General features: G+C 42.5%; 2 protein-coding genes and 1 non-coding gene across 4 annotated transcripts in view; 1 reads left to right on the top strand and 2 right to left on the bottom strand.

Moving 5' to 3' along the window:
- RNF121 (ring finger protein 121) overlaps positions 1-15,331 on the bottom strand; it is an 83,898-nt gene extending 68,567 nt beyond the window's left edge. The window contains exons 1-2 of one of the 2 annotated variants that reach the window (XM_021704619.2): positions 15,259-15,304; positions 9,247-9,280 (exon numbers count right to left, since the gene is read on the bottom strand). In XM_021704619.2, the coding sequence (XP_021560294.1) occupies positions 9,247-9,280; positions 15,259-15,263 (39 nt within the window). In that variant the 5' untranslated portion in view covers positions 15,264-15,304. Of the gene's footprint in view, positions 1-9,246; positions 9,281-15,258 lie in introns of both variants that reach the window. The other variant, XM_021704618.2, reaches the window with a different exon arrangement.
- Positions 15,332-19,971: 4,640 nt separating this feature from the next.
- Positions 19,972-24,874, top strand: part of XNDC1N (XRCC1 N-terminal domain containing 1, N-terminal like) — a 35,409-nt gene continuing 30,506 nt past the window's right edge. The window contains 3 exon segments of the mRNA XM_021704670.1: positions 19,972-20,016; positions 22,093-22,234; positions 23,017-23,172. Of these exon segments, the coding sequence (XP_021560345.1) occupies positions 19,972-20,016; positions 22,093-22,234; positions 23,017-23,172 (343 nt within the window).
- Positions 20,324-20,467, bottom strand: LOC123326364. The gene has a single exon (XR_006541053.1). It is a non-coding gene; the product is annotated as a U4 spliceosomal RNA (small nuclear RNA).

The following is a 24,874-nucleotide window of genomic DNA, read 5'->3' as shown; positions in this document are numbered from 1 at the left end:
TGCAAAGGGCCCTAAACTCTGGAACCCCATCCACCAGGGCAAACTGGCATTTCAGAGGTCCCAGCTGATCCTTCCAAGTTAGAGACTGATCAATCATGCAGCTAGAGACTTCATTCTTTCATAAAAATTAGAGATGAATAAGCCCAACCTTTGCCCTTGAGGTATTCACAGTTGGTGGGGGGCAGGGGAGGGGAGGAGACAGGACACAACAGACTATTAACCATAAAACAGTATGACCAGGATAACCACTGACATTTTAACAAAATGCTACGTAAGCACAGAGAAAGGAGAGATTAGCTATCTCCTGGACCTGGTAGGAATACAGCACACGAGGCTGGCTTCCCCCTTTATCCTGTGGGGACAGATGCTCTGGTCCACTGGGTGATTAGGATAACAAGTACAAAGGTTCACAGGCTCTCCATATTTGTAGCTCTCCATTCTCCTTTCATTCACATTCTTCTTCAACCCCGTAGCCTTGCCAACAATTCAAGGCCAATAAATCAAAGTGCAACCACTTCACTTTTAAAAAGGACCTCATGAATCAGCTGGGAATCATGCAGACGTTGAATCTGCTTAGGCAAACTTTAAGGCCTGATACGACAGCACACTTCGAGCAGAGAAGTGAAAGGAGATGCTGGCGGTAACAACAGCTGTGGCTGCTGTCTGCCTGTCACCCCCACCTCTCTACCATCACCAGAAAGCCAGGCCAGCTGAGTTGGGAAGGCAAGCTCATCCTCTAGGTCAGTTGAGGTGGGAAGCTTTCTAATGTAAATTTTCAAATATATTAAAAGTAGAAGGAATAGTTTAATGACCTCTCTCCCATTCAACAATTATCAAATTTAGGGGCACCTACCATTCTTTGGTTCTTCAATTCCTTTCCCATCAAATTCCTACTTCTCAGATTAGCTTCCTCCCCACCTGGCCCTCCTCTCTCACCTTTTCCTACATGCCCTCCAACCTCCCATGTACTCTATACCTTTCTACCCATTCTTTTAGGACCCAACCCAGATGCCACCTCTTCCAGAAACCCTTCCAGAGCAAAACTATCCTTTCTATGAACTCCTAAAGCCTTTATAGTCTGTACTGTTCATCTGCTCATCATATCTACCCATCTATGGAATCTCCCTTGAATTTTTCATTGCCACACCTCAGACTTTATCCCTTGTTCTCTCCTAGACTATTGCAATGACCTCCAAGTGATCTCCCTGAATCTAATCTTTTTTTTTTTTTTTTTTTAAGATTTTATTTATTTATTTGAGAGAGAATGAGAGAGAGCACATGAGAGGGGGGAGGGTCAGAGGGAGAAGCAGACTCCCTGCCAAGCAGGGAGCCTGATGCGGGACTTGATCCAGGGACTCCAGGATCATGACCTGAGCCGAAGGCAGTCGCTTAACCAACTGAGCCACCCAGGCGCCCTCCCTGAATCTAATCTTGCCAGAACAGATTCACACATAAAAGCAGCCACAGTGATTTTTCTCAGATACAAAACTGACCCCACCAGCCCTCTACTTAGACAGACTTTGATAACTTTCTATTGCCTTCGGATTAAAGCCCGAACTTCTTTGTATGACACACAAGGTACTTCATAATCTGGTCCAACCAGCTACTTATCTCACCACTCTCCACCAAATACTCCAGCCACACTGAACCACCTACCATTCTAACATGCTCTTCCCTTTTATCGCTCAGTGCTTTGGCCAGTGCCATCTTCTCTCCCTAGAATTCTTTCCTCACCTTCACTGTCTAGTTCATCTCTATTCACTCTTGAAGATGTAGCTCAAATATCACCTCCTCCATGAGACATTCTCCACTGTTATTCATTCACACATCCATTCAACAACTGTTAGATGAACATATGCTAAGTTTTAGACTGGGGATACAATGATAAATAACAGCTCTCACTCTCAAGATGCTTAGAGTCTATTAGATCTCCTCAGGTGGAGTGATTCCTATCCTCTTCTGAAGAGATTTGCAATTTACATATATCTCCAAGGTCATATTTACTAGTTTTTATACTTGTTTCTAAGTCTATTTCCATAACTAGACTCTAAGCATCTTGAGGTCAACAATACATTTTTTTTTTTTTTAAGATTTTATTTGACAGTGAGAGATACAGTGAGAGAGGGAACACAGGCAGGGGGAGTGGGAGAGGAAGAAGCAGGCTTCCCAAGGAGGAGGGAGCCCAATGTGGGGCTCAATCCCAGGACCCCGGGATCATGACCTGAGCCGAAGGCAGACACTTAACGACTGAGCCACCCAGGCGCCCCGGTATTTTCTTTTTTTAAAAGCTTTGTTGAGGCAACCCCTTCAGGTCCCCTCCCTCCTTGGGAGCTTTGTACTATCACTTTTGCTATCGCTCAATAAATCGCTCAATAAACCTTACTTTGCTGCCCATCAAAAAAAAAAAAAGCTTTGTTGAGGTACAGCATCCATTTTAGGTGGACAATTGAATGTTCATATATTTACAGGTTGTGCAATCATCTTATTTTATAAATCATTTCCATCACTTTAAAAACAAACCTCATGCTCATCTGCCAACTCCCCATTCACACTCCCAGACCTAATCAACCACTAATCTACTTTATATCTCTACAGATTTGCCTTGTCTGGACCTTTCATATAAATGAAATCATACAAAATGCAGTTTTTGACTGGCTTCTTTCAGACAACATGTTGGTTTTTTTTTAAAGATTTTACTTATTTATTTGAGAGAGAGAATGAGAGAGAGCGAGCGAGCATGAGAGGGGGGAGGGTCAGAGTGAGAAGCAGACTCCCTGCTGAGCAGGGAGCCCGATGCGGGACTCGATCCCGGGACTCCAGGACCATGACCTGAGCCGAAGGCAATCGCCCAACCAACTGAGCCACCGAGGCGCCCCAGACAACATGTTTTTTCAAGGATCATCCATGTTCTAGCATATATCAGTAGTTCACTCTTTTTTCTTGCCAAATAATATTCCACTGTGTGGATATATGTTTTATTTATCCATTTATTAGTTGATAGACATTTGTATTGTTTCTACTTTGGAGCTATTATGAATATTGCTATGAACATCTGTATATAAGCTTTTCTGTGGACACATGTTTATATTTCTCAAGTTTATGTCTCAGGAGTGGAATTACTGGGTCATCTGGTATCTCTCTGCTTAACCTTTTGAGGAACCACCAAATCATTTCCCACATCAGCTGCATCGCTTTGCATTCCCACTAGCAGCATGAGAATTCCAATTTCTCCACCTCCTTGGCAACACTTGTTATTATGTCCTTGTTATTATAGTATCAGAGTGGGTATCTCATTATGGTTTTGATTTGCATTTCTCTGATAGCTAATGATGTTTAACATCTTTTCATACACTTACTAGCCATTTGTATATTTTCTTGGGAGAAAAGTCAATTCAGATCGTTTGTCCAGTTTTTATTGGGTTATTTATCTTTTATTGCCTTGTAAGTTTTTTATATATTCTGAATCCAAGTTCCTCATCAGATAGATGATTTGCAAATATCTTCTCCCATTTAGCAATCTTACTGGATGTGAAGTGGGTCTGAGGATCATTTGAATCTTATTCACCTTTGTATTTCATTCAAAGAACTAGCCTGGGGGTGCCTGGGTGGCTCAGTCAGTTGAGCGGTTGAGCATGTGACTCCGACTTCGGCTCAGGTCATGATCTCAGAGTCGTGGGACTGAGCCTCACATCAGGCTCTGTGCTCTGCAAAGAGTCTGCTTGGGATTCTCCCTCTCCCTCTGCCCCCACCCCCCATCCGTACGTGCATTCTCTGTCAAATAAATAAAATCTTAAAAAAAAAAAAAGAACTAGCCTATAATCTGGTACACTGTATGTATTCAATAAATGTTAGATGGGGGTGCCTGGGTGGCTCAGTTGGTTAAGCGACTGCCTTCGGCTCAGGTCATGATCCTGGAGTCCCTGGATCGAGTCCCGCATCGGGCTTCCTGCTCAGCAGGGAGTCTGCTTCTCCCTCTGGCCCTCCTCCCTCTCATGTGCTCTCTCTCATTCTCTCTCTCTCAAATAAATAAATAAAATCTTTAAAAAAAAATAAAAAATAAAAAATAAATGTTAGATGGATGTTACTTAATGTTAACAGCTTTGACAACAAGGAATGGGCCTTACTCATTCAGCATCCCCCTCATAATTCACACCTAGCACTGCACACAAAGCACATGCTTTGGAAATACACAGAGACTGAGTAATTCTCCCTTGAACAAACAGTGGAAATTATGTCAAATAGAATGGCCAAACAGAATTTTTCACATTTCCTCTTTTCCCCCCGAAAACTTCTACCCTGGTCCCTCCTGTTTCAATACCTGGTACCGTCAACCATGGTGTTGCCAATTAGTCAAGTTAAAGCAAAACAAATCCCAAAAACCTAAAAGTCAAGCTTGATTTTTTCTTATACCTGATATCCAATCCACCAGCACGTCCTGTAGGCTCTACTTAAAACAAATTCTAAATTCATCCACCTTTCCCCATCATCTCTGCTATTCCACCTCCACCGCTATCATCTCTCACCTAAACTACTGCAGGTCTCCTAAGTACTCTCCTTGAATGCCCCTCTACAATTCATTCTCCTCAAAGCAGCCAGAAAGATCTTTTTTTTTTTTTTTTTTTAACGAAAACCAGCAGTGAACGTGGGTGGCTCAGTTGGTTAAGTGCCTTTGGCTCAGGTCAGGATCTCAGGGTCTTGAGATGCAGCCCCACCTCAGGCTCTGCTTGGGTTTCTCTTCCTCTCCCTTTCTCTGCTCCTCCCCACATTTAATAGGGCGCTCTATGGTAAATAAATCTTTAAAAAAAATGCAAACCAGCTCATCTCACTCCCGTCTTTCAAACCATCCAAAATCTTTTCCCTGTACTCTCAATAAAATTCAACATGTTTAGCAGCATCTATGAGGCCTTACGGTTCTGACTCTGCCAAACTCCCTGACCTCACTGGTACTTTTTTCCTTGATTTGGACTATGATTCAGACACACTGGCTTTCACTTTGGCCCCACGACATGCCTAACTCATCCCACTGATTTGTACTTCTCCCTCCACTTGACATACGTTTGCTTCCAAATCTTCAAATTGCTAGGTCTTCTTCATTTGGGTGTTGGTTCAAGTATCACTTCATAAGCTTTTCATAACCTCTCCTAGTTGTTCTCTATCACATCACCCTACTTTCCTCAGCAGACTTGTCACCATTTGGAGTTCTCTTTTTGTTATCTGCATGCCCCCATTAGAAAGTAAACTTCACAAGAGCGAGGACCTTGGTTGTCTTGTTCATTGCAGAGTTACTGGGACCTAGAAAAATGCCTGTCATATTGAAGGCACAAATATTTGAAGAAGGAAAGATTGAATGAACAATGCAGATGACATTTAATAAATGCTTGATGAATGTGTGAGTGAATGAATTAGGGAGGGGAATGGAAAGCACAAAAAAAAATAAGTGGAAGCATTGCTATTTAATATTTTTATAGCTGCTCACTTTTCTCCACCTTCACTGCCTTTGCTTTTGCTCAGATCCTCATTATCTCTTAGCTACTGAAGTACTCCCGACTAATTTCTTCTTTCCCCAACCTGATCCCTCCAAAAATAACTTCTACATTTCTATCAGACTTGATTATTCTGAGACATAGATCTGAACATGTTACAAGCCCAAGCTTCTCAGCATGTTGTTATAAAGGCCTCTCCAACCTTATAGCTCACTGTTATCCCCCTACATTTAGCCTATATTTCAGTTATACAGAAATACTTTCAGTTCCCAGAATATTCCATGTTGTTTAATGCCTGCAAGCCTTTGCTTATCTTTTCAATTTGCTGGACCATTCTTCCCTACCTCACAGACTCCACCTATTGAACTCAAATTTAATTCTTAAGAACAAACTCAAGCATCTTCTCTGTTAAGTCTTTAATGATTCCCCTAAGCAGAGTTAATCACTCCCTCCTTTGGGTCACCACAGTATATAACACCCACTTACACTATACCACAATTATCTGTTTCCATGTCTGTCTTCCCCTACATGACTATCACCCCCCTGAGAGTAGGAGCCAGGTCTTCATCTTTGTTTCCCCTGCATAGTATTTGGCATATTTAAGCACTCAATAATTGATGACCGAAGGAATGAATAAGCCTATCTTAACTCCTCAGCCTGGCATTCAAAATCAACCTTATGTTGGCCCCAATCTATTTTTCTAGATCTAGCACTTAGTCCTCACCTACTTGATGATCTCCAAATACATCCTTCTTTTTCACATTTACTTAGAGGCCTTTATTCCTGAAGTTCTCTCTCTAGTGACATTTAAATCATCCATTAAGGTCCAGCTCAGAAGGCTCCCTCTCCATGAAGTCTTCCCTAACATATCAATGAGAAGGGATTTACTTCCCCAATAGTACTTTGTTTTTTCTACTGATAAGGTAATTAGGACCTCTTAATTTTTTTTTTAAGATTTTATTTATTTGACAGAGAGAGACACAATGAGAGAGGGAACACAAGCAGGGGGAGTGGGAGAGGGAGAAGCAGGCTTCCCGCTGAGCAGGGAGCCCAATGTGGATTCGATCCCAGGACCCCAGGACCCCAGGACCATGACCTGAACCAAAGGCAGATGCCCAATGACTGAGCCACCCAGGCACCCCTAGGACCTATTATTTTATAATTATAGCCACCATCTTTCCAACTGGACTACATGTCCTATTTTCTAACAGAACTGTAAGCTCCTTGAAAGCCAGAAACATGATCTAGCATCTTTTCTCTCAACCCAAGTGCCTAACACAGCACCTTGCATGAAGCAGTTATCAACAAATGTCTTAGTAGTGAAGAATAGTATGCTTAAGGATTAGAGATTCCATGCCTCCATTCTTTCAAATATGTGATTTCACTTACCTCGGTATAAACTGGCCTCCTATTCATATGGTAAACTTTCACCCCTCCTTTAATATGATCAGCCCAATGCCATATCCTCTCTTAAGTCTTCCCTAACTCTCCCAAATACACATTTACACACTCCATCCATGTACCTGTGGTACCTTGTATATAACTCTACTCATTATACTATATTGTCATTATCACTTGATGGGTTTCTCCCCCACTAGACCATGAATTCTTTTGGAGCAGAGTTAGTCTCATTATCCATTTATGAATTCCCAAGACCAAATAGAGTATCTGGCATAATTAAATGCTCAATAAAGATGTGGTGAACTTTGAAAATAGTGAGTCCATGTAATAGAGTACACCAGCAATAGAGATCATGGAGTCCTATAGCCAAGTTCAAATCCTACCTCCACTTACAATCTAGGCAATCTTGCATAAATTAAAATTACTTAGCTGTGTCTCCATTTTTCTCATCTAGAAAATGAACATATTAATAGCATTATAATAGAATTAAAAGAGCTAATGCCATGTAAAATGCTTACTATAGTGCCTGGTACACAGTATGTACTAAAAAAGTTAGCTATTGTTATCGTTAGAACAGAAGAAAAAACTGTTTTGCAGGGTGCTAATTGACAGACTCAAGAAGAGGTTAGGCTCAATCCCATGGGCAATGCAGAATAGAATGTCACTGGAGTCCTCTTAAGTAACAGACATATTAAGTTATTGAGAACACCCTACTGGGAAAGGGGAAGGAGAATAGAGGGAACACAAACCTTGGCAGGCTTATGCTTATGCTCTCTGCCTCGTTCCCTGCTTCCTCCTTCCCCACTGTTTCTCCCTAGTTGTCCAGGGCCAAAAGCCCCATGGCCATAACTCAGCATTCCCTTAGGAAAGCTGCACTTTAGAGAGAACTAATGAGTTTATGTTTACCTACAGATTTTCCTCTGAGGAGCAAAAAGATAACCTCAAGAAGGGAAAACACAAAGAAATAAAGTGGAGATAAGGCAGGACACCAGATGGATTATCTTGGGTTGGCTTTCAGGGAGTAGGCTTTCAGGACAAACAGCCCCATGTGGATTGAGCCTACACACCCCAGAGGCATCCTGTGGCAGTGCCTGTGCTTGCATGTGCTTCCATGGTTCAAAGAGGCAAAGAAGCAAGATCTAGGAAAAGGAACGACTACTAAAATGCTGACGCTACAGAAATAAGAATTCTAGCCAAATTTGAAGAATACTGCAACAGAAGTATTCAAAGAGGGAATAAGCTGACCAGAGAAAAAAAGCTCCCTACCATTAGAGGGATTTAAATATAGACTGGGACTGATCACTTGCTGGGGACGTTCGACATGGGTGATGGACTAGATTTAAGATTCAAGTGCAATAAACATTTGAATATCTACTCTATGCTCGCCACTGTGAGAGATGAGGTGCTAGGAACACAGAGATGAAAAATGATATGGTTGTCCCCTCCAGGAGTTCACTGCCTAATCGAGGAGACGAACAATATAACATGGTAAGTGCTGGCAGAAATCTACATAGGGTACTATGGGGCAGAGAGTAAGTCCTCTGATTCTGTGCCTATGACTCACTGGTAAGGAGCAATATGCCATTAATTACAAATGGAAATGCTTCGTAAGCAGTTTAAAAGCAAATGTTATCAGGTGCTATTGTGTTACTTCAAGAACAGACAGTTAAGCATGTCAGTTAACCTTTGCTATTGAGTCAATACTTCCCTCATCCTGAACAGTACCCACACCTATGAGCATTCTCATTTGTATCTTTTTTTTTTTTTTTTAAGCAGGCTCCAAGCCCAGCATGGAGCCCAACATGGGGCTTGAACTCATGACCCTGAGATCAAGACCTGAGCTGAGATCAAGAGTCAGATGCTTAACTGACTGAGCCACCCAGACACCCCTCTCATTTATGCAATAAATATATTGATGTCTGCTATGTGCCAAGCACTGCATAAGCTCTGAGGAATGTACAAAGAAAGACAGTCCCTGCATTCAAGGAGTTAGAACATTCCTCTTCATCTTTTCCTCCTCTTTCTCCTATCCCCCTTTATTGACCAGATGATACCTTAAATTCCTTCTGGAAGTAGATGAGTTATTAAGATACAAGCTTAATCAAAACATGACTTGCAAAAAGCAAGAGTGAGCTGGGGATAGGAGGTGTTATGGGAAACCAAATGGGAAACACTGTCTGCAGACAGGGTATCTGCCAAAGTATGAGACACTGACTGCATTAAAAAGTCAAAGGTTATATGTAGGCCTTTTCGTCTACAACTTCCCTATCACCATTTTCTTCTTCTCTCAACTTAATATTATTAGCAAAGATTATTAACAATAATTATACATTCATTCATTAAATCATTCACTAGTATTTACCTGATAGAAATAGTACCTGAGTACCTGACAGGAACTGTAGGAAACACAGACAGGGTAAAATACTGGGATCCAGGACTTGCAAAGCTGCAAAAGATCTCTAAAACATCATCTAAGTCCAAACCTATCATTCATTTCACAGATGGAGAAGTGAGGTAGAGAGACGCTGAAACCTTTCATGAATTCACATCTTCATGCATTTATTGAATCATACTCTGCCAGGCACCAGGAATATAAGGATGGATAGCGCTTTCAAGGAGAACCTAATCTCGTGGGAGACAGACAAATGCACAACCCCAGTCAAATTACCTCTGTAAATGAAGTCACATACATACACAGACATGTCCAGTGTAGGACAATATTAGAAGTACACAGTACTCACACTGCCCAGAGTGGTTAAGAGCAAAGGTGCTGGCGTCGTCTTGGATTTGAACCCCAGCTCTGTCACTTACCCGGCTGTATAACACTGGGCAAGTCACTTAAATTCTCTATACCTCAGTTTCCACATCTTTAGAATGGGGATAACCATAATAGTACCTACTATAAGGTTTTCGTATTAAATTAGATAATGCATATAAAACACTCGGCACAGGACCTGGAACAGACTAAGTACTCTATCTTATTTCACCTTCAGCACTCACCTGCTGAGCCCTGGTCTCAGAATCCTCCTCAACACAGCCTTCTAAGCATCTATTATCATTTGGCTGTCTCCGAGATAAAACAAATCTGCTACTCCTAGTCTAGAACCTAAGTGTATTGTTTACTACTCTGTTTTTTTCCCAGTACACTATGCTATTACTCATTTTACATGCCTTAAAAATAATCCAAAGAAAAATGGCCAGATATTCAAACCTCAATCGCTCAATAAGACCGTGGCTTTGGCCAAAAATCTCTAGAAAAGAAAACCCCTGGAAACAAGGAACATTTATCAAACATCTATAGGGAGAGACCCACAGGAAGAAAAACAAAAACAAAACAAAGCAAAGCAGTGATTACTACTTTGAGGAAGCAAGGGATTTCCACAGCCTCTCTGTTAGGGGTTTACCAGTCTAGCGGGGAAGAGGAGATAGGACATGAACTGCCAACTTTCTCCTCGATGTACCCACCACATCTACTGCCTAGCACAGCGCCTGTGACATGTTTTTGTACTTATTTATCAGTCCTTCTCTTGTCGTGCTAGTCCATAAACTCCATGAAGGCAATTATCACACCTTCTCCCTCCTGGTATCCTCAAGCATAGCACAGTGCCTGGCACAAAGAAGGTGCTTCAGAAAAGGTTGATGAATTATCAATGAACACAGAGAAAACCATCAAAGGCAGGGAAAGAAGACATCAGTGTAGATCAGAATAGTTCTAGAAGTCAAGACAGCCTTGGGCTAAAACCTTAAGTACAGGTATATTTAGAAACACACAGAGGGAAAGGATAGGCATTCTAGGCAGACAGGACATCACCAACAAAGACCTGGCAGTAACCAGAAACATGGTGCACAGTATGTTAGAACCAGAAAGAGTTTTAAACATGACTTAGTCCAATAGTTCAATTCTCATGGGGATGTTGTAAACATTCAATTAAAAAAAACTATGTACTACTAAGCAGAGGAACTGGCATATCACAAACATTCACTAACTGGTAGCTAGTATTACTATTACTCAAAAATAATAATTGTCAAACACTTAGTAGGAACCTGTTGTATGCAAGGCAGCATGCTGAGGGAAGGAACTACAACAATAAGCAAGACAGATCTGGACTCTACTCTCTCATTTAGCTAAGAGTCTAGTGGGGAAGACAGACAAAATAATCCTTGGTAGGCCTGGGCTAGGAGAAGTATGGGGGGTGGGGGGGCTGAAGGAACAAAGAGTAGGGTCACCCAATCAGCGGGCAGTAAGAAAGAACTCCCTGATTATCAAAGTGTGTCTTGAGACACCCGAGGGGTTCTGAGTCCCCTCAAGGACCCCAAGGCTTCAAAGCGAGATTTTGCTTGAATAAAAGGTATTGTGGCTAAATAAAGGTTTAAAAACCACCAATCTAGTTCAATCTCGTCTTTTAACAAGAATAAAACAGGGCCCAGATGAGGTAAGTTACACACTTGAGACAACAAATACTTCAAGTTAGTTGTAGACTGGGATACTTGCTTTGAACTTGAGCCGGAAACTACTCACTGATCTGCATGATATCACATCATTCTGGCAGATGAACAAGCACTGGGGGTAGACGCATCCAGAATTCACAGGCACTGGCCAGGCAGGCTGGCTGGCCCTGATTGGATGTTGACATGCTTTTTCTACCCTAGCTCCCAAGCCAGCTCTCTGTGCCAAAATGATGCCTCCAATTCCTCTCTGAGGTTGGCCAGCCTCACCTTCCAGGAGGAACTCACTGGCTCCAGGAGTAGGTCTGCTTCTGGGCCACCTATCTCGTAACCATGCTTTATCCTACTAACATCCTCCAGCACCACGTGGTTTGGCAAGTTGAGAACAAGAACTGAGTTTAACCAGTTGTCACAGCCTGTTTAATACCTAGCCTGAGCTGGCTAGACCCATCTCTCATCTCCCTAAATACCATTAAGCTAATCACTCTTCCCATGGTGGGGGGGAAGGGAAGGGGTCCAGCAGAATCAAATTATCAGTAAATTAAAGGACCTGTATAGAAAAACCAATATTCCTTTGGTTAATCCTTACTTTTACACCTCTCAGGAATGAAATGCTACTTCGTGTTTTGGAGATGAAACTTCTGTATATAAAGAAGGGGTAGTTGACTTGTTTAGATAAGTCTGCAGTTTAGGTCTTCAAACTGAGGGGAAACAAATACTTTGGAATCTGGAAAAAAAATGGGTTTAAATCTTATGATACCACTTAGTAGTTGCAAGATCCTTGGCATTCTCATAATACTCTGAACCTCAACTTTCTTGATCATAAATAGGGAAAACTAATGAAACTACTGTCACAAATCGGAGACTCAAAATAATACTCTTTGGAATCTCAGTCACTTATGAAATGTACTGTATCAACTTTCACATGATATCATAAGACCATACAGTTTTAAATTACCTATCCCCAGAGCATAAAGAATGGAGAAATGGAACCAAGGTGCTCTGTACAGCACGGGCTAAGCTCAGGATAGCACAGGCAGACCTGGGTTCAAATCAGCACCTCCCAGCTCACCAACTGTGGAATCCTAGGAAAGTTACACCAATCTCTTTAGCCTCAGTCTCCTCATGTATAAAATGCAATTAATACCACCTAACTCACAGATAATGTAAGTAAAGGACTTTAAACAGAGGCTGGTTTATGGTAAGGACTCAATAAATAGTAACTTTTTCCACCAGTAGCTCATTTCCTAAACCCTCTTTTCCATACACCTCTGCAACACCAGAGAAACACTTAGCAAACCCTAAATTACCTCAATTACTAGAGAAACAAATAATGAAAATACAAAAGAGGAAAGAAATGAATGAACTGCTGGCTGCTATTCCAGACAACTTATCATACTAATGGCATCTGATATTGGAAAACACAGGTACAATATCCTAAAGAACAAAACCACAGCATGTACAATCGTCCCAAAGAAGTGGCACAGAGCACAACTGCGGCTTAGTTAGGCTATCCATTACCATTATCTGGTCCCCACAGTAGTCTCTCTACCAAACAGAAAGGGCTACAGGGAGACAACTGTGACACCACATGCAAGTCACTACTTCTTTGTAAACCGAACCTTTATTTTTTCAGCTCAAAACCCATCTCTAACACAAAGATTTTACTGACTCCCCCTAGCAGACTCAACTGCTTGCCCCATTGAATTTTTTACACACTTCCATTATAACAATTATCTAGCACTATAGAGCTATTTGCATGTCTCTTCCCTACACTCTAAGTTGGTAAAGATCCTGTCTTACCTTTGAATTGCCGGTGCATAACACACAGTAGAACTCCATAATTACAAATTATAAGGATGGATTTCACCTTTTTGTTCACTAGTTAAGGCTGCTAAAAAACAGCTGGGTAGACTTTAGTATTATATAAACTAAGGTCTGCCAGACCAGACCTCCAGGTTTTTGTTTGTTTGTTTAGGGGAAGGGAGCTTGAAGGGATAACTGGCTGTTCCTACCTCTCAGAGTTATTTCCTTAAACACACAAAAGATACAACCAGTCCATATAGAATTTCCAGGCCACAGATTATATTCTTTCTCAGTAAATAAAACAAGTAACAGAAGCTTCTGGGACAGATGCTAGTGGGTTACATATAAAGCTGACCTCTAGGCATGACACTCTAAGTCTATAATATACTCATAATAAGTATATTATACAACTAGAAGCTCTTAAGTTCTTAAAACATAAGGAAAGAAAAGCTAAGAAGCAAAAATCAAAAATGTCTTACAATCAAACTTTAAGTTTTCTTCTCTGCTAATACTTTTGCTCTTTATCTCAATGAACCCTGATACATGTAACTGAAATTAGCCTCCCTCAAAGGAGAGCTCATGACTAACAAACCATATGTAATAACTTCAATACTAAATTTACTTTTTCCAGGGCGCTTTCAAATATATCTCACTGAACCACAGCCAACTGTAATCATAGAAACTTAAAGCTGGAAGGGGCCTTGGAGGTCATTTCCATAATCACCCCATGTCACCAACCGAGTGGTATCCAAACACCTCTAGTGGTTGGGAGGTATGGGTCTAAAATGCTTCTTTAAAAATCTCCCCCTGCTCTAACCACCTGTCGGTTACTCAGTCTCCTGCCACCTTAATGATCCCAATCAGGTAAACCAAATCCACCAAGTCATCCCACCACCAAGCAACAGTCTTGACTTCTCAAGTCCACTTCTACTCCCTTTTCTCTGAGCCTCTCCCCAGTCTTCCCCAGTCACCCACAAAAAACACAGCCAGGGCCTCTAAGATTCTGATCACTCAGAGATACCCTTGGTTCCATTCCTGACAATCAATCCCCTTCCTCTATATGGTCTATATGCTGTCCTGTGCAAGGCCACAAGCACCCCTTGTTCTGAATGTACCTTTGGCCTCCAGAATCATCTCCCTTTCCTTTCTCACCCTCTCTACTTCTCAGAGCTGTCCCTTCATTCCTTTCAAACTCAATGTCTCTTTCCTCCTAGTGATTCAAGGACCACTGGTAATGCCTATTAAACAGGTAAAGGGGACATACATCCTCAAGGAACTCACTCTCAAAGAACTCATACGTTTAGAAGGAGCCAGAAATAGAGAATCATTTACCCCATAAGACTCAGTTCCTTTGGGAACCCTTCCCTAGCCCAAACTAAATTGGTCCCCTCTTCTCAGTGCCATCATTATACCTCTGATGCAGTGACTAGTCTTCCTTGTGTGTCTCCCACCATTAGGCTGTGGGCTCTTCAGTGGGAGGGCCCCTATGTCCCTAGCACTTAGCCCAGGACTCAGCACAAAGATGATATGTAATATTTGTTAAATGAGTGAATGGATGAATTCCGGTATATAATCATTCATTCATCCATTCAGTGCCCAAAATTTTACTGAGTACACATTATGTACAAAGTCCTAGAGTGTAAGTATAAATAAAATAGTTCTTACATAAAAATAACGCTATAATAGTAGTAGATTAGCACTCTTCCCCGGTCCGCGTCCCCAACCCCCACCCCAAACCTAGCCTCCCCTCTCCCACAGCGAAAGCCCGGCCTTTCCTTACAGAAGTCCACGCCCCTCCAACTCAAGCTACCTCTCAGCCCTTCAGTCCTACCCTAGGACCCCCAGCTAATAATCTCAAATCTTAATGCTCCCATCCCCTCTGGCTTCTCTCCCTATCTTCCATCTCCACCCTTGAGGTTACTGCAAGTCTTCTACCCCCATGTCCACCTCCGAGTCCCCGAGTCCAGGGTACCTCTGATTTCCCTCTCCGCGCACCCGCCCCCCAGTTCGCTCCTTCCCTCAGGGTCCCGCCTCCCCTAGGACCCTACTCCTGATACCTCTCCTCCCCTCCCTTCAGTTTCAGGCTGAGCCTCTCCCCTCCTTTACTCTGAACTCTTCTTACCTCATCTAGCTCCCGTTCCCCGCCAGCACCTCCTCCAACCTCCACCTCCACCACTGCCGCCATCTTCACAACTCTCCCCCTCCCCCGTCCCCGCGCGAGCCAGCTGCTTCCGCCGCTCAAGTGCTCCTAACCAATCGGCGGCTCGAGCTCCAGCAGGGGGGCGGGGCATCAAGACAGGCGGAGCTCCGAGAGGGACTAAGACACCATCTACCTGCTACTCCTTAAAGGTCAGGGAGGGCCGGTTTCCATGCACTTCCAAGCTTCGGTGGAGGAGGGTTCTTGGAGAATGAGAAATTGGACTTGTATTATTTTTAGTGAAAATATTTCACCAATTTTCCCCTTTGGACAGCCAAAGAGAAGAGTCTCTAAACCATCAACTTTCGCGACGCTCCCTCACTCTGAGCTGCAAGGAGTGAAGCGTGGAGGCTAAGGACTACATTCCCCAGAATGCATTGACTCTGACCCGGAAGTTTAAGTTCCGCGCTCTGAACAGATTTGTAGTGAGTGTAAATTTGTATAAAATATACATTTAAAAATAGACATAAAACATACATAGATACACACGAATGTATTTTGCTGATTATAGCACATGTCTTCTTGCCTCGATGGGAGTCATCTTTCAGAAACAGTGGCTTCTTGAGGCCACAGAACAAATTCCCGGACTTGGGGAAGCGTAGAGTCGTGCTCCGGGTCAGAAGGCGGAGGTCAGAGGGCAGAATTGGCGGGAGAATGGGTTTGTGGTCCACGATCTGAGGCAGCGGTGGCTCTTCGAGGTCCGTTGTCCCGGGTGAGGGGCTTTGGGGGGTTGTTGATGGGGAGGGGAGTTGCCGAGAATGGGTGGCGGTCAAGGAATGCACAGAACAGAGCGTTCCGGGGCGCTGGGGAAGTGGCTGCGCCGCTTAGCCTCGTGAAGCTGAGAGAAGAGCCTTGCGGGACCTCCGCGGCCCCCAAACTGCTTCTTGCGCTCTCACGCCTTAGGGTTGCTTTACAATCTCGGTACTCTCTCCTACCCCACATCGTGCGTCCTCAGCTCCTATCTTTACCCCCACCCATACACCTTATTCTCTGTGCCGCACCCCAACTTAAAGCTTCCTAACTCATTTCCAATCCCTCGTTACCTGTATATCCGGACCCAACACCTTACAAACCTATGGCCCCTGCGCACTTACCCCCTGGGCGTCCCAGGTGGATCTGTGGGGTGAATAGTGCTAGGATGACCAGTGGACTCACAATAGAGTACATGTCAACTTTATTTTAGGACCAACAGGAAGTTACAGGGTAATATTTACACCATCTACAGGCATCTTATTTACTTAAAATGGGAATTATTTTTATTATGCAAAAGAATGCAGAGAATATTATAAATACCTTATAACCCAACCACCCCACATTGACTGTTGACATCATGATCTATTTGTGTCCTCATTTTTTAAAAAGATAAAATAATACGGATAAAGGTTGAACTTATTTGTGTCTTCTTCTCTCAGACCCATTACTCTTAAATCTTTCCCAGACACAACTATTATCATAATTAACTGGGTATTCTCCCAGTCCATTGAGAAAAATTCTGGGTAGTCACAATGTAATTGTATCATTTCATTTTGTTTTTTGATGAAAATAAGTGCTATTTTCTATATCATTCTGTAACTTTTTCACTATATTTTTTGAGGACTGTCCATGTTTATGTATATTTACATCTAATTCATTTCTTTTAACTCTTAGGTAGTGTTGCATTATATAATATATATAGTATTTTACTATTCCATTTATCCATTCTTCAACTAATGGACATTAGAATTTTATGTTTTTTGCTATTAGAAATACTGTATGTGTCTGTACACATATAAGTCCCTCTAGAGCTGGACTGTTCAAATAAGTTAACTACAAGCCACACATATGTGGCTATTCTTGAAATGTAGCTAGTCAGAATTAAGATGGGCTGGAAGTGTTTATGAGAGGGCCAATCCTTTACATTGTAGACTTTTTAATTTTTTAATTTTTTCTGGTCTTAGAGGAAAAGTATACGCAATTTCCTTATTACCAGGAAGTATGAGGATTTTTGGTCATTCGGGTCTTATGTGAATTGTATTTCTATCTTATTTCCAGTTTTCTATTGGACTGTTTGCCCTTTTTTTTACCGATTTGTAATACTTAAAAATATATATTCTGAATACTGTCGAAGTTTTTATGTGTTGCAGATACCTTCTTCCAGTCAGTCATTTTTATTTTAACTTTGTTTTTGTTACCTTAAAGTATTTTTCATGTTTCCATCTTTGATCCATTTGAGTATAATTTTTTAAATATGTTATGAGATAGGGATCTACTTTTATTTTTCTTCACAAGTGGGCCAATTTTTTGAACACCACGTATTCCTTCATCTTTTTTTGACAGACTCATGCTTCTGTTCTATCTTACAATCAAAAGACGGTAAATTCCCATTTATTTGAGTCTGTTTCTGGAATCTGTTTGATCTGTCTTTTTAGAATTGTTATAGCAATTTGTGGCCCTTTATTGGTTGATGAGTTTGTCATGTTTGCCAGAAACTTCTGCAGAAATCTGATTGGAATTATATTGACTTAATAAACTACTCTTTTCAATGGCTCTTTATGCCTGCTGTGTTTCAGCACCTCCCATAGGTAGTGCCAAAAGTGGGAGATGATGAGCATAACAAAAATTCACATCCTCAAAGTGCTCACTACTTATTGGGGAGACACACAGAGTAAACATGCCGTTGCCAAAAAAAAAGAACGACAGTATATACAAGCGCAAGGAGGTTGGAAACTTAATCTTGGAGAACTGCAAGCAATTTGATAGACTATGATCTTCGTGAAAATGATTGTATATATCTTATTCATTGTTGTGTATCCAGTACCAGTACGGGGCCTGGTACCTACTAGACACCCCCAAAATATTAACTAAATAAAATATCCAAGATTGACAGCTTCAGGGTCTCCAAGCCTAGAGTATAGTTTGGGGCTGGCCAAGTCAGTCATCTGTATGTTAGTGATGAGAAATGGTGGAGTTTTCACATCAGATCACAAATGGGATACTGGGAGTTTCTCCAAAACGGAGACCATATCATTTATTTTTATAAATCCAGTGTATCTCTGTATGCAGAGAGTAGGAAAAATTGCTGAAGTTCAGTGAGTTCCTATTGTGGGAATAATCAACTCTAATTAATCTGAAGGCCTGGAGAGGTGACTCAGGATTCATCTTGCATTCTTCTCTCCTTGAAGCCATGGCACCATATTGAATGTGACCTGTGAGGAGTGCTTGACCTTTGGATGACCTTTACTAACTGTTACCACTGTCATAGCAGTCTGCCCCACTATGAGCACTCTGTGACTGCTAGCCCATTGGAGCTCAATTTTTATGGTCATTCATTCAGCAGACATTTGCTAATCTGTTTCTCCCTCTTACACTGAGGATACAGAATTGAATTAGACATGAAGCCTGTCTTCCAAGAGCCTACAGTTGGTCAAGGAACATAAGACATATACCCAGATAATTGTAACACAGAATCAAGAGGATGGAGCTATCACTTGAGCTGGTTGAGGTGGAAGTGATATTTTGAGCATCAAAGATGCATTCGATTTGACAAGTGCAAAAGGGAAAGAGCATTCCAACCAGAGGTGATGGCATGAAGAAAGGCTTGGAGATGGGGGGAGGGGGGAATTGGGGGTTGAGGGAGCGGGGAAAGAGGCAAGAAGACCAAACATTATGGCCAAGAATTTTTCACGGGTCATGGACTCATTCTCAGGGGCCAGATGGGTAACAAACATGGGTAAAAAAGGGCAGGGTATAAATATTTGGAGAGAGATCCTACCTAAAGGCATTCAGACAACTTTAAAACACCTCTAGCCAAGGAATTGTTGAAGCTAGATGATGGATGGGTAAGAGTCCATTATACTAACATGTATGGTTTTCGCATATATTTAAAGTGTTCCATAAAAAGTTTGGCAAAAGACAAAGTACAAATATCCATAATGAACTTTAATATAAAATAAAACAGTGAGAGGTAAAACACATCCTCTGATGAAAGGAATAGGAGCAGATGAAGCAGAAAATGTAGAGCTCTACATTGTAGATGCTTTGAGGGGCCAAGCTGCATTAATATTTATCAAGTACCTACCATGTAAAAAGGGATTTGAATACATCAAACCATTGAAGATTCCTAATAGGGGAGTAACAATGAAAAACAAGTTTAAGAAGATTGATTTTAAAGGGAAGACAAAAATTGATAGACCTGTATATATAGTTGAACATTTGTTGCATCTTTGCTATGTGCTAGGTTCTAAGGGTATAAAGGTGAATGATTTAAGGCATAATTCATGCCCTTGGGAGCTTACCTACATATAAACAAAACATTACCATGCTAACATATTTTGTACTTGCCGCTCTGTTGCCCTGTGGTTGCATTACAGTCATTTCACATTTATTGGACTCACCCCCTGGTCCAGATCTGTTCCCTGACCACTGCCCCCACAAGCCCATCATGGGCACCAGAAGCAGTCTGACTGCTGCCAAAATTACCAGAGAACCAGCCATGGCTAGTTTGTTTTTCTTTTGTTTTCTTCTTCAGGAGTAACTTGAGGGTTCTTTCTCTTCTGGAACTGACAAGACCAAAACATAGGTAGTGCCAAAAGTGGTGACAGAAGAAATCCTGGGAGAAAGTATTTTTGCCTTGTACTTGGGACAACTGCTGGGCCCACCATGGCTCCTGTAAAGATTAGCCACGTGGTATCATTTTCCTCTCAGGTACGTTAATTAGCAGGCATGATTTTTTTCTTGGTGACTGAGAGGAGTGACAAAAATAGGAGACTTGGCTGCACTTTCAGGAAACTCCCAGTTTAATAGGAGAGACATATCCCTTTGGGGATCCAAAGTCAAAGGAGGACACACAGCTCTTGCCCTCAGGTTATTCCCAGAGCAATGCAGGATGCATAAAAGTAGTATTCCCAGGAATTAAAGGTAAAGAAGAAAACAACCTCAGGATTCCATCCTTAGTTTGAAGGGAACTATCAAAACCATAGGCCCAAAGTCTGTACCAGGGTCCCTAGAAGGGCAATTTAGTTACTCTGTCATTGAGGGCAGACCAGGACGCTCAAGGTAATCCCTGACGTGTGAGAATATCACCTCCACCATCAATTAGCAATAATCGCGCCTCGGATAAACCTCATTGGCTACGATACTGCCACTGCGCAAAGCTTATCACCTCCACCATCAAAGGTGATCTCAGGGACGCCTGGGTGGCTCAGTCGGTTAAGCATCTGCCATCAGCTCAGGTCACAATCCCAGGGTCCTGGGATCGAGTCCTGTATCAGGCTCCCTACTCACCAGGGAGCCTGCTTCTCCCTCTGCCTGCTACTCCCCCTGCTTGTGCGTGCATGCTCTCTCTTTCTCTTTTGCTCTCTCTCTCTCTCTCTTCCCTCTCTAAATAAATAAATAAATAAATAAATAAATAAATAAATAAAATCTTAAAAAAAAATAAAGTGACTCAGCCTCCTCCCTAAAAGTTCACTTTTCAGGAAATCCCAATTATCCCAATTAGGTCTAGATGCCGGGCCCTGGGCCCAGGATTGATCCGGTGTGGTGATTCTTAGGAACTTCCTCTCCTGTCATTTCTATCCATTTATCCTTTCTTCCCACTCCTCCCCTTCTGTTACCCTAGTCTTTCTCAAAGAGTACTTTGGCATTTTGGGTGGGATAAGTCTGCATTTATAGCAGGGTCATTTGCCTGATGGGATATTTAGCATCCATGGACTCCAGACCCTAATGACAGTGATGCTTCCTGGTCATTATGACAGTCAAAGACATCCCCACTCATTTTGGGAAGACCCTTAAGAGAGTCTTTAGGAACTACTATATCAACTCCTAAGTGAAATAAAAATTACACATATCCTTCTTACCTACATAGTCAGTCTAAATGGTTTTCTTCATATACTGAGCCCTATAGAGATCATTACTTATCACCTAATAATGAGGTTTTCAAACGGTACTCTGTGGGCACCCACTTCTGGAAATTGAAGGCAGGGGGTCATATATGTCTCTAGGCCCCCAACTTGTTTTTTAACCAGAGCTCTGTTTTTATTTGTTGAAAATACACACACACACACACACACACGTTAGTATAAGATTTCAGTTAAGAGGATGGATTTTATTGCTAAAACAAAATTGAAAACCAGGAACATAGTCTCCCTCCCGTTTACTTATAGATGAAGAAATTTAGATCCAGAGAAAGTAGTCTGCTCAGGGCCTTTCCACAAAAAAAAAAAAAATCTAACTTTGGATTTGAACTGAGAATGTCTCTTGGTACCGCTATTGTTGTCTTTGAACAAATCACTTTATTTCTAACCATCAGTTGTAAACTTAGAATAAAAATCCTTGCCTTTCTTTTCTCATAGGGTTACTTTGAAGGTAAATAGATGTCTGTGAAAACACCTTATAAATGAAAGGAACTAGTCTAGTGTGGTGGTTAAGAGCTCAGAATTCAGAGACCTAGGTGTTCTGACTTTGGTCGGTTATTTAGCTTTTGTAGCCTTGAACCTAGGCTTCAGTTTATTGATCAGTTAACAAATTAAGAAGCAATAATGTTAGGTAAACTAAAGAGTAAACTAAAGTGTTAAGAGGATGAAATGAGGTAGTTTGGTAAATGAAGGAGAGGTAAATGGTCTGTAGATCCCCTGGCACATGATAACTCCCATCTAGTGCTCTTTCTATCATGTTAAAATGCCTGGAAAGGTTTGGGAATGTAGGGAGCCCTCCTTCATGGGCATCCTCTTTAGCTTTCAACTCAGTGAGGGTCCTGATGTTCTCCTTCTCTCTCTGACTTAGGATCCTAAGTATCCTGTGGAGAACTTGCTGAACCCAGACAGTCAAAGGGGACCTTGGCTCAGCTGCCCTCAGGACAAGAGTGGGCAACTGAAAGTAGAACTCCAGCTGGAGAGGGCAGTGCCCATTGGCTACATTGACGTGGGTGAGTGAGTTCTCGGAGCTCCGGGAACCTCTGCGGGAGACACAGGAGTAACATTGCCTTCCAGATGCTCCACCAAAGTGTCTCAGTTCGGTCTAGCTGAGCACCTTTCATGGAGTAAACCCTTCCTGGTGTGAAGGTGAGGTGTGGCCCTTGCCCTTGGGAGAGGTGTATGGTGTTGGCAGACTGCGGGTTCTGTTCACATAAAATGAAATGGGGATAGCATTCCCTGAATTAGGCAATGTACCTGCCCTGCTTTGATCTGAGCAGTCTGGGTGAAGCCTTAGGACACTGACATAACTATAAATGCCAACAAATAGAACCTGTATACACCTCTAAATATCATTGTCAAGAGCATGTTGGGGGATGAGCTCTGCACACTAATCTGGGAAGGCTCCATAGGAATTTATGGGTTGAGAAGGTTGGCCTTAGAATTCTCTGGAGTAGAGAACTGACAAAGACCATTGGTCTCAGCTCTGTCAGGATGGAGAGATGTCAGGCTCCGTACCAGGGGTTAACAGAGACAGAGATTAGCACTGCCTGCCAGAACCAGAGGACAGAGAAACAGCAAGTCTCCCGAGTCAGGGATGAACCTTCATCTTGTCATTCTGTGGACTAAGGTCTCATCCACTTCAGTTGCTGGCTCAGTGTGTTCCTTGACCTTTCCGGGCCTCCAACTAGCTCTAGAAGGGAAGAATGTCCTCTTCCCACCCAATTCCTTGTGCGCAGTTAGGGCAGCATCTTCCCATCACCCTTAAATTCTTCTCTCAACCTTTTGTCCCCAGGTAACTGTGGCTCTGCTTTCCTGCAGATTGATGTGGGCCGTTCTTCCTGGTCCCTGGACAGACCTTTTGTCACCCTGCTCCCTGCAACCATGCTAATGTCCCCAGCTGACTCAAAGCAAGGGAAAAATCGCTCAGGCGTCCGCATGTTTAAAGATGGTAAGGAGGGACGCTTGGGTGGCTCAGTCGGTTAAGCATCTGCCTTCAGCTCAGGTCATAATCCCAGGGTCCTGGGATCGAGCCCCGGGTCGGGCTCCACATTCAGTCTGCTTCTCCCTCTCCTTCTGCTCCTCCTGCTCATGCTCGCTCACTCTCTCTCTCAAATAAATTAATAAAATCTTTAAAAGTAAAGATGGTAAGGGAGGCAAAAGCAGAAATGGGAGAGAGACTGAGTGAGAGAGATTATGAGAAAGAGATACAGTGATGCAGAGCTAGATAACCCACTATAGAGGGCCATGGAGCTGGGCTGGTAGGTGGGCTTGTGGGTGGGGCCTATGCAGGGGCTCCGTTACATCTGTGGGACATGGGGTAGGTAGTGAGTGAACAGCTGTGTGGTAGGTTTGTGTATGAGTTCTCTGTGGTGGGAATAGGTGATAGCCGGGAATATCTACGAGCCATGATTTATATTGACACATGACGTGATTTGGTGGAGGCTGATGTAGAACTCTTCTTTGTGAGTAGTGTTTTTATTTGTATAAATGGACTTTAGTGTGAGTACAGTAGTCCCCCCTCCCCCGCACCTCATCCATGGTTTCGCTTTCCACGGTTTCGGTTACCTACCATCAACCACAGCCCAGAAGCAGATGATGCTCCTTTTGACGTAGTGTCAGAAGGTCAAGTAGTAGCCTAACTGTCACAGTGCCTTCCTGCATCAGTCACCTCATGTCATCTCACCACGTAGGCATTTTATCATCTCACATCATCACAAGAGAAAGGGAAGGTAGGGGCGCCTGGGTGGCTCAGTCGGTTAAGCGACTGCCTTCGGCTCAGGTCATGATCCTGGAGTCCCGGGATCGAGTCCCGCATCGGGCTCCCGGCTCGGCGGGGAGCCTGCTTCTCCCTCTGACCCTCCCGCCTCTCATGCTGTTTCTCTCTCGCTCGCTCTCTAATAAATAAATAAATAAAATCTTAAAAAAAAAAGAGAGAAAAAGGGAAGGTAGAGTACAGTAAGATATTTTGAGAGAGAGACCACATTCACATAACTTTTATTTTATTTTATTTTTTTTTTTTTTAAAGATTTTATTTATTTATTTGACAGAGAGAGACACAGCGAGAGAGGGAACACAAGCAGGGGGAGTGGGAGAGGGAGAAGCAGGCTTCCCGCTGAGCAGGGAGCCCGATGCGGGACTCGATCCCGGTACTCGAGGATCATGACCTGAGCCGAAGGCAGCCGCCCAACCAACTGAGCCACCCAGGTGCCCCCACATAACTTTTATTAAAGTACATTGTTATAATTGCTCTATTTTATTATTAGTCATTGTTGTTAATCTCTTCCTGTGCCTAATTTATAAATTCAACTTTATCATAGGTATGTATGTACAGGAAAAAAACAGTATATACAGGGTTTGGTTACTCTGTGGTTTCAGGCATCCACTGGAGGTCTTGGAACATGTGCCCCGCAGATAAGGATGGACCGTTGTATAAGTGTTAGTATAGAATAATGTTTATGTAAGTGATGGAAAGCTATATGATGGATATAATGAGGCAGTATCCAGTGTTTCCTGAGTTCCAGTCTATGCAGATCTCTGTGTTCACGAGGCCCTGCAGAAGAAACATGAGACCTGATTCCTGGTGTCTGGGGATTTACAGTCTAGTAAGGATTTGTCCCTGTTGACACAGAGGTGTTTGTAATATGAAGGAA

Source organism: Neomonachus schauinslandi, chromosome 11 (assembly GCF_002201575.2).
Source record: "Neomonachus schauinslandi chromosome 11, ASM220157v2, whole genome shotgun sequence".
NCBI classification, from domain to species: domain Eukaryota; kingdom Metazoa; phylum Chordata; class Mammalia; order Carnivora; family Phocidae; genus Neomonachus; species Neomonachus schauinslandi.
This window is presented reverse-complemented; position numbering and strand designations above follow the sequence as displayed.